The 10000-nt window shown below is 51.7% G+C and overlaps 1 protein-coding gene across 2 annotated transcripts in view; it reads right to left on the minus strand.

The window, feature by feature from the left end:
- The window catches only part of nrp2b (neuropilin 2b), a 71917-nt gene that overhangs the window by 46500 nt on the left and 15417 nt on the right, over positions 1-10000 (minus strand). For both annotated transcript variants that reach the window (XM_035536547.1, XM_035536548.1), the window contains exon 3: positions 3553-3734. In XM_035536547.1, the coding sequence (XP_035392440.1) occupies positions 3553-3734 (182 nt within the window). The remainder of the gene's footprint in view (positions 1-3552; positions 3735-10000) is intronic.

A 10000-nucleotide genomic window follows, 5' to 3' on the forward strand; every position in this document is an offset into this window, starting at 1 on the left:
AGAGGTTCACCCTTGCTGTGTTCTTCCATGTTCCAGGGCACCTCCTGTGATCCTTAACACCCCCCCCCCACACACACACACACGTACATGCATACATACACACACATACACGAATCCAAAAGAACCCCCCACACAAACACACACATGCACACAAAAACCAAGCAAACACATGCTTCCATTGGTCTGGTTTGAGTCCTCTGCCCAGCTCCCCCAACACCTGATCACCCACTGAACTGCTGTCTCAGCCTGGGCACTTGCGGAAGAGTGTGTCTACATGTGTTTTTTTAGACGCGACAGTGTGTGTATGTGAGTGTGTGCATGTCACCAGCTGCCGAAGGCTGGCATCCGCGCCCAGCCCCGTTCCGCAGCCCACACTGAGACGGGCAGACAATAAAGCGGACGCCCACCGAGGCACCGCTGCTGTACCTCGCCATGCTGGGTACGCATGAGCACAGCGCCATCAGCCTTTTGTTATCGCTCATTAATTCAGGTTTGTGAGCATGGTAAAAACAGCCCGCCTGGTGCAGGCCAGGAGGAGCTCTCTCCCCACTCCCCAGTGGGGAGGCTGGGCTGCTTGTTTGGACCTCCACCCCTCTTCTGGCTTGTTTGGCTGGAGCCCGGGGGGGGGGGGGGGGGGGGGGGGTTGTGGGGGGCGTTGCTGTGTAAAACTGGAAATAGATCATATTGTGTCTCATTCTCCTGTAATGTGTCTCATTCTCCTTTATTGTGGCTCACACTCCTGTAGTGCGTGTGTGTATGTGTGCCTGTGTGTGGATGATGACACGGGGATCACACCCATCCAAGCGCTCATGTCATACTGCTGCCGTGACTATACCTGCTGTTGTGACGTTAGACATGGAACTGGATAACTTGGAACATTTGACACATTAAACAACACCATCATCAACAACAACGACAACCACCACATCTTCACACAGCTGCAGTAGAACGGACCCTTTGCAGAAACACGGCACAATTTAATGACCAAGCCCAACATCTATCAGTATGTTCCCCGCTGTCTCAAGCTCACATATGCCCTGTATGTCTATTACGCCCTGTGGTGGTGGCCAGCACCCCAGGGGCAGTGAGGTGACGAGACCAGTATCTCCCTTTATAGCCAGTAAACAGCGGTGACTGGACGGTACTGCCGAGACAGGGGCGTTATAATAACAGGAGAAAGGGGTTATAGGAAGGGGAGAAAGGGGTTATAGGAAGGGGGTGGCTGTTTGGTGGTGAGCTCACTCTGGCTCTTCATGTCCACTGGTCATAGACTCTAATGATGGAATGCAGATTTGCTAAGTTGGAGAACTGTAACCGTGGCAACAGTAGCATGGCTTTTATGAGCAACAGTAGCATGGGTTGAGTAAACTGAAGTGCTGTGGTACACTGGATGTACAGTAACTGAAGGACAGGGGATAGTGTCCATTTATCAGTGCCCATGTGATGTTTAAGGGGACGGCAGAAAAAATATGTTTGATATTTTAATGACATTGTACAAACTGAAGCCCACTTTCGCAGTCATTGGCATGTTTTGCATTTTCGGATTTGTGAGTATGCTGTTCCACTGGGAATGCCGAGAGGAGATCCTTCACTGTTAGCTCGGGTGGGATTATGTCCAATCAAGGTTCCATTGTGTGGAGTCGCCGCATTATGAAACGTGGCAAAGCTGCACAGACCTCCGGCACTAAACACAGAAACACGTCTGATTGGCCCTCACGCTCTGAGGCCAAGGCAGGGGCTTCTGGGATCAGCAGGGAAATCAGCAAGTACTGGTAGTGGAGGCAGGCTGACAGAGCCCCAATACGCAGCCTCTACGGTGTGTCTTTACCCAAGATTCCTATCACCGCTGGAGAACGTCGGACTGTCTCTGCCGAAACAGCATGGCAAACAAGCCAAGCTCACAGCTGTGCTCCCAGTGTCCTGTCGTTCCCGCGTTCTGGTTCTCCGCGGTCCTCCTTTCCCTCCTGCTTTCCTCGGGGGCTTTGCGCTCCTTTTCTTCAAGCTTCCTTTCACGTTTCATTTGGTTCTCGTTCTCCGTTCCTTTCTGTTGTTCAGGTTTGCGCAAAAGGCCGCTTGCCCAGATCTTCTAACAACAGGTTTGTGAGTTCAAGTTTAACTGCAGTGACAGAGGAGGAGATGCCGTTCATCAGTCACACATCATCCAACCGGGGTCTCGCGCACACACACACACACACACACACACACACACACACACACACACACATCTCGTTCCAGAAATCCCTTTGTCTTTGCACCAAGAATCGCCATATCCCCACACACGATTTCCCTCAAACCCCCCGAGCTTAATGAGATCCTGTTAGTGCCATGGCAACTGCGAGCCTCCACGTCGCGGCGAGCCCGATCTCTCCCACTCGCGCAAGGCACCAAGCGAGTGATGCGCCCGCGCGGCAGCGCTTAGCGTCCTGTGCTGAGCGTCTCCCTGTCTTCCCAGGAGAGCAGGCGAGAGACTGTGCGCTAGCGTTAAAGTGTTGATTTTCCTGAGTGGAGGGTGTCTGTGCTAATGGACGTGTCAGGCTTCAGTGCAGTCTGCTGAGACTCATCACGACAGAAACCTTCTGATTACTGTTAGTCCTGCCTCAGTGCTTCCAGTCGTCTTCTGTGACTGTCTCAAATGCAGTCTAGCCTTTCCTGGTGAGCTGCATTCTGGTTAAAGAGTCTACAGATAACCTTGTCAGTGCGTACCAACTAAACCGACAAACCAGCCTACCAGAGTCCTCGCCAACCAGCTGCTAACCTTCCACCAGTGAGCTACCAATTAGCGCCTCTGTTTACAGCAGCTCACTCTCAGACTGATGCTGCTGCTAATCTACTTTTGCCCAGAACCAAGACCACCCTAAACACACTCACACACACACACACACACACACACACACACGCGTTGTGTTAGTAACACCGGCTTCTTTGCCGCCCACCCTTCTCCCCCCAGGGACTGGAGATCAGGACTCAATTAGGGAGGCATTCCGGGAATGCTTTCAGAAGGATGAAAAGAGAACAGAAGATGCCTGCCTGCTGTTGATTTTCCCGACCCGCTGTTGCCTTGATCTGAATTTGTCATGGGCCGTGTCGAACAGGCCCCACGAAGAAGGGGGGTGGGGGTGGGGAGGCTGGGTGCCAGAAAGGGATCGCGTACAGCAGCCCTGCTTAGCCCCGAGGACCTCCGGCACCCAGACACACTGCCGCACGACCCTGACGATGCTACTTCAGCTACTGGGCCGCAGCCGGCCGAGAGAACGCCTCCGTTCCACAACGGCTTTCTCGGCCGAGTAACGCTAACGGCTCAGTCCCCACCGATGGCGTCGCTTTCCTCCGACGCACAGAAGCAGCGGCGCGGCTCTGACCGACAGCAGCCCTTCCCTCCTGTCCGCAGAGGCCAATCGACACTCGTCTGATAGGCAGGAAATGGCACGGCGCCGCCGCTGAGCAGAGGAAACGTTGACGCGGGCCGTGTGTGTGTGCGTGTGTGTGTGACGCGGGCCGCTCCGTCCGTGGTGCCCGGGAGAAGCCGTTTCCGGCGAAGGACAACTGACTTACCTGTCTTGTGGATCTCGTATCGCAGCGAGAAGCCCGCCCCCTGGTGGGCGTAGTCGGACACGAATCGGATGTGCAGCACGGGGCCCGAGGAAATGATGGCAGGAGGGGCAATGTTACTGCAGTGCTTCCCAAGGAGGTCGGCCGAGTCAGAGGTGCCGTCACGGATCTCGATGAAGTCATACCTGCGGAGGCAGAGGGCACGCGTGAGGGCCCTAACTCCAGCACGGGTCTAACTCCAGCACGGGTCTAACTCCAGCACGGGCCTAACTCCAGCACGGGTCTAACTCCAGCACGGGTCTAACTCCAGCACGGGTCTAACTCCAGCACGGGCCTAACTCCAGCACGGGCCTAACTCCAGCACGGGCCTAACTCCAGCACGGGTCTAACTCCAGCACGGGTCTAACTCCAGCACGGGCCTAACTCCAGCACGGGTCTAACTCCAGCACGGGTCTAACTCCAGCACGGGCCTAACTCCAGCACGGGTCTAACTCCAGCACGGGTCTAACTCCAGCACGGGTCTAACTCCAGCACGGGCCTAACTCCAGCACGGGTCTAACTCCAGCACGGGTCTAACTCCAGCACGGGTCTAACTCCAGCACGGGTCTAACTCCAGCACGGGCCTAACTCCAGCACGGGTCTAACTCCAGCACGGGTCTAACTCCAGCACGGGTCTAACTCCAGCACGGGCCTAACTCCAGCACGGGCCTAACTCCAGCACGGGCCTAACTCCAGCACGGGTCTAACTCCAGCACGGGTCTAACTCCAGCACGGGCCTAACTCCAGCACGGGTCTAACTCCAGCACGGGTCTAACTCCAGCACGGGCCTAACTCCAGCACGGGTCTAACTCCAGCACGGGTCTAACTCCAGCACGGGTCTAACTCCAGCACGGGCCTAACTCCAGCACGGGCCTAACTCCAGCACGGGTCTAACTCCAGCACGGGTCTAACTCCAGCACGGGTCTAACTCCAGCACGTTTGACCTCTCTGGCCCAGCCTAAAACAGATACCCGCTCACCGGCGCAGCGAGCGCTCGCAGCAAAACACACCCTCAGCTGTTTCTGCTTGGATGGTAAATGCTGCAATTACACCAGGACTGGAGTATCCTGACAAACACATAACAAAAGCCTTCTGTTGTCTTCTAAAATATCATTACAGCGAGCTGCCAAACACTCACAGGTACAGGTGGGAGTACAATCAGCACTAATAAGATGAGAACAGAGATGGATATGAGCCTATATGGGAAACCAAACACACACACACACACACCCATACCCACACCCCCCCCATGCAAAAATCATAGGCTTTTAATGGTTATTTCACTTCAACATCACCACATAATGGGTTTTCTCCTCTGTTTATTCTCATTCTTTGACCAGGTTAAAATGTCATTGCTTAAGGAGTTTACACACACACACACACACACACACACACACACACACACACACACACACAAACACCATGGTCAAAGTAGCTTGACATAAATTAGAAAAAAAAAAAAAAAAAAAACCTCTTATGAATATCCAGCACTTCTACCCTAATTACACAGAATGGACTCCATCCCTCAGAGAAGCCAAACGCGAACCCTGAGAACTAAAGCCAGCGGTCCTTGATCGGGGACGAGAGACAAGGAGGCAGCCAATGCGGCCGTAGTTTTAGCGTGGCCTGGCCGAACCTGGCCGGGCACTGAAGTCCGTGATTCCCTGCGCGCGCGCGCCGCCGCAGCACCAGCGAAGCCTCTCGGAAGATAAGTCGTGCTCTCGGATGCAGGGCTTTCGGAATATGTCTCAGCGATAGGCTTGCACGATAGGAGCTGGCATGCCATATTGCGATTGCGATATGCCCTGCAACATATTAAAAAACACCGGCAGACCTTGGATGTAACGCGGTTAAATATTGAGCATTTTGAGTGAAGTTATTAACATTTGCAGGAATGTGAATGTTATGATTCATCGTAAACACCCATGGAACAGACAGCTGGAATATTATCTGAGCTTAGCCAGGATGACCACATCGCACTATAAAAATCTTTTATTCTGGAGCTCATTTGCATATGGCAACCTTCTGCAGAATCCGTACTGAAAAGGCCACTATTGCAAATTAAAAAACCTTTTATGGTGCAGAAATAAGCATCTTTGCTTATGACTGCAGTGTTTAAAACCGTGAATCACTAATTCTTTTTCAGACTTCCTGTGGAGCAAAGTAACGTTTCTGTTACAGCACGTGTGGTTATGAATCTGGGCATCTATCTTATATATTCTCAGCCCTGCCCTGAGCCGCTGTGAAGTGAGAGGTCAGCGCACCATGGAAACCCAACCGGCCAGAGAACGGACCGGTAAGACCAGGTTAAAAGAGGCCAGGGATCAGCTCTAAAAAACCTCCACAAACACAGGGAGTCAGAATCCCCCGAGAGTCAGGAGAAAGTCATCAGGGCTTTTCAAATATGAAGCATCCCTTTGCATCGGGTGAATAATAACGATGTGTGAATATTCTCACACTTCTCTTTGCCAAAGTCGGAGCATGCCGGGCGCTAACCTGTGGGCACGCGCGGTCTCGTCTACACCTGCAGCAGGGAGTTCCACCTTCCCATTTCCTTTCCTCTCCTTTATTAAATTACTATCAAGCTTTGTTTGATGGAAGATGTGACAGACATTTTTTTTCCTGTGGAAGGTGAAGACTAGGAAGCTGTGGGAGAGAGAGAGAGAGTGAGAGAGAGAGAGAGAGAGAGAGAGTGAGAGAGAGGGAGAGAGAGTGAGAGTGAGAGAGAGAGAGAGAGAGAGAGAGAGAGAGAGAGAGTGAGAGAGAGAGAGAGAGAGAGAGTGAGAGAGAGGGAGAGAGAGTGAGAGTGAGAGAGAGAGAGAGAGAGTGAGAGAGAGAGAGAGAGAGAGAGTGAGAGAGAGAGAGTGAGAGAGAGAGAGAGAGTGTGAGAGAGAGAGAAAGAGTGAGAGTGAGAGAGAGAGTGAGCGAGAGAGTGAGCGAGAGAGAGAGAGTGAGAGAGAGAGACACAAATGTGAGAAAAATGAGAGAGAAAATGTGTGAGAGAGGAGAGAGAGAGAGAGAGAGACAGAGAGAGAGAGAGAGAGAGAGAGAGAGAGAGAGAGAGAGAGAGAGAGAGAGAGAGAGAGAGAGAGAGAGACAGAGATACAGAAACCTGATACTGCCTTTGGCTCATTAAGTGACAGACACCGGCAGGTGTCTTCAAAGGCCTTTAGCACATAAACCCACCCCAACACACACATCCATCTACACATATATGCAACAACATTCATTACAGATATACAGGCAAAGACAGACACACAAATCCAATCACATAGACCCTAATCAGCTACAGAATATGCACCATACAGTTCAAAGCAGTCTCAGTCTGTCTCTGTCTCTCTCTCTCTCTCTGCCTCTCCCTCTCTCTCTCCCCCTCCTTCAGCTCTATCATGCTGACAGGCAGGAGGAAGGAGGCCTGCGTCATTTGTCTCGGCGCTATCAGAGGGAGCTGCAGGTGGCACCGGGGCAGGTCTAGTTGCCCGCAGACTCCAATTCAGCCCCTTCCTCAATTAACACACCCACACTGCCACTGCTACAATAGCAACATTCAGCCAGTGATGAGGACCCACGCGGCGCGCTGCTCTCACCGGACGCCCGGCCAGCAGCCCCGCGGCAAATGCAAAGCATAATAAGATTTCTATAGATTTTATTATAGGATGTGGTTGCCATGGTTCAGTGGGTAGGTGAGGATGTCGGGAATAACGTTTTTTGAGAAGCTGTGAAAATAAGCATTTACGTGTTCCCTTCTGCCAAAAAGAGAGTTTAGTTCTTCTGCTTGTTCTTTCTCTATCGTTTTGACTTTAATTTTGTCAAGTTGTAATTTTGACTTTAGTTTTCTCATGTAGCTATACGTGTTTCCATGTGACTTTCATCATAGAGTTTGATATGATGAGTGTAATTTGTGAATGTGTCTGTGTTTCTCTCTGTGTGTGTGTGTACACATTTGCCTGACCTCCTGCCCTCTGAACCTCCTGTTAATTGTCTTTCACACGTTCCATCTTTCAGGCGGGAATCTTTTTCACACCTGCACTTAGCCATCAAGTTTCAGAGGACCCCTACCGACTACAGCAAACACACACCCCTTCACTCGCTCTGTTAGCGCAGGGCTAAGGGACGGCTGCCCTTCATATAGTGACACACAATGACCATCAGTGCTAACGCCACACCCAAGACAATGATCTGTTTACAGTACAACAACACCCGTAAAACTCGCAGCTTACCATCAGCTAACAGCGAGATTAAAAACTGATGGGAAACAGGTCATAGCACACAGTCCCAGGTCTCAGGAAGGAATGTGCAGATTAACATCTCCCAAATAACTCCCCTGACGAGACGTCGCCCGCTTATAAAACAGAGGGACAAATACGAACGTCGCACAGGACGTGCAGAACTGCCCAGAGGAGAAATGAATATGCTGAACGTGGCAGTAAAATATGAACTGGGGGTGTCGGAGTGAAATCACAGCCTGTGCTCCTGCGAGGCATTTGTTTCCCTGTCAAAACAAACAGCACCTTGATTTCACATGAGTCCATTATTGCCTATAAGACAGAACAAAGGAGGTACAGTAAAGTGAGAGTCAGTGAAGGCTTACTGGATGTAAAAGACACTCGTGCTGGGTTTCTGGTGTTTAGTGTCTGCACATTCAAAGCTAAGGTTTCATATAACACGGGCCAGTATAACATAGGCCGATTTATGACCTGTTGCATGTGTGTCAGTAAGCCTGGCTTTAGATCTCAGAGCACGTCTGCACAGAGACAAGGCCGTGGCCCTTAGTCTGTGTGACGTAAGAGAGTCTTTGATGTCCGTAACGGATGTGTCTGCAACCCGAGTACGCCTGTTACATGCAAGAGACCTGGCCGGATCCCCCCCGGGTCCGGTTCACCTCTACGCTGCCCATTGATTCTTCATTACGAACAGAAAATAGCCATTGATCACGTTGACCCGGATTCCCCCCTAACCCCTGACTTCGGGGAGCGATGTAGGCTGACGTTATCGCCGTCGCCGCCGCTAGCCTGTGTGTGACTTCGCACGGCATCCGAGCCGGCAGGCCTACCGACTCATGCTGGACCTGTCACGGCCACGAATTCCAGTAACGGATCGCGAAGACGTAGTCGACTGAAGCAAAAAAGACCGGCAACGAGCACCCGCTCGTGTACGCTAGCCTTCGTTGTCTGCCTTCCTCATCATCTCTGCCTGGAGTTATAAACGGAGGGAGACTGGCTGCTGGAGACTGGCCCGAGCAAGCAGAGCTAGTCTAGCCCACTAGCATCAGAGCTAAAATCCTCTCCGTCTCGCGGACGACTTGCAAACGCAGGCAGCTGTTCTCTGTACTCTGACCTCAGCTCGGCAGGCACCGGGAGCCGAGAAGGCCGAAACGCTCGGTTGCGCGTGAGCCGCACTGCTAGCGCTAATCTGCGGGGTAAATACACCCCCAACAGTATACACACTGTAAAACAGAGGGAAATAATGAACTCCAGCTGTTGGTTGCTCCAGAGCTAGAACTGAGTCAACAGCCTTAATGCACGCTGCACACACACCATGACATTATGGCGATTGGTAATTTCCAGATACACAAAAAAAAGTGAGCCGCGCTTTCGTAGTCACATAACAATGCGGCGGCCCTGCGCACTACAGAAGGATCCTGCTCAGAATTAATCAAATCCTTCACAAACGGGGAATGAAATATGTATGTTCTGCATATTAATACAGAAATTAGATAACATCAAACTGGAATACTGTGCCAGCAGGGAAGAGAAAAGAGAGAGAGAGCGAGAGAGAGAAAGAGAATGAAAGAGATTCCAAAGGAGGAAAAAGGGATGAAAATGAAATAAAATAGGAATACAGAGAGAGAGAGTGAAAACATCACCTTCAACCAGCTCATATGAGTCTATATCTATTATTCGTGTCATTATGCCATTCAGCAGTGTGGCTTTGCTGATTGAATTACAGATATATCATAATAAATCATCTCACTCTTATTATATTTATTCAGCATCAATCTATTTATAACCCTGAGGGGCAGGAGGCTCTTGGCGTGGTGCCATAACTGGGGAACGATCTCCTGAATTTCAATGCAGCCTGTAAAGTGTGGCACACTGCAGCATGGGTCATGGCAGGGGGTGCAGAGCTGTGGGGATTATTCCAGCTGAGCTGTGAGCTCCCGGCTCCTGGTGCCCAGCCTGACACTGCGCTCCTCTCCATCGCCAACTCTCCCGCCTCAGACGCCAATGTGCCACCCCGCCCTCCTCTCCTCGCGGCTCTCCTCCGTCTCTGAAGTCGCAGCCACGGCCGTGCCCGTATCTGGGCCGCGGGCCCCCCTCCCCCGGTGCTCGCGTTTACGGAAGCAGGTGCCCATCTCTCTCCTCTCTGTCTTTCGCTTCTTCCATTTCTGAACCTGATGGTCTTGTTCGCT

Source organism: Electrophorus electricus, chromosome 2, assembly GCF_013358815.1.
Source record: "Electrophorus electricus isolate fEleEle1 chromosome 2, fEleEle1.pri, whole genome shotgun sequence".
Classification (NCBI taxonomy): Eukaryota; Metazoa; Chordata; class Actinopteri; order Gymnotiformes; family Gymnotidae; genus Electrophorus; species Electrophorus electricus.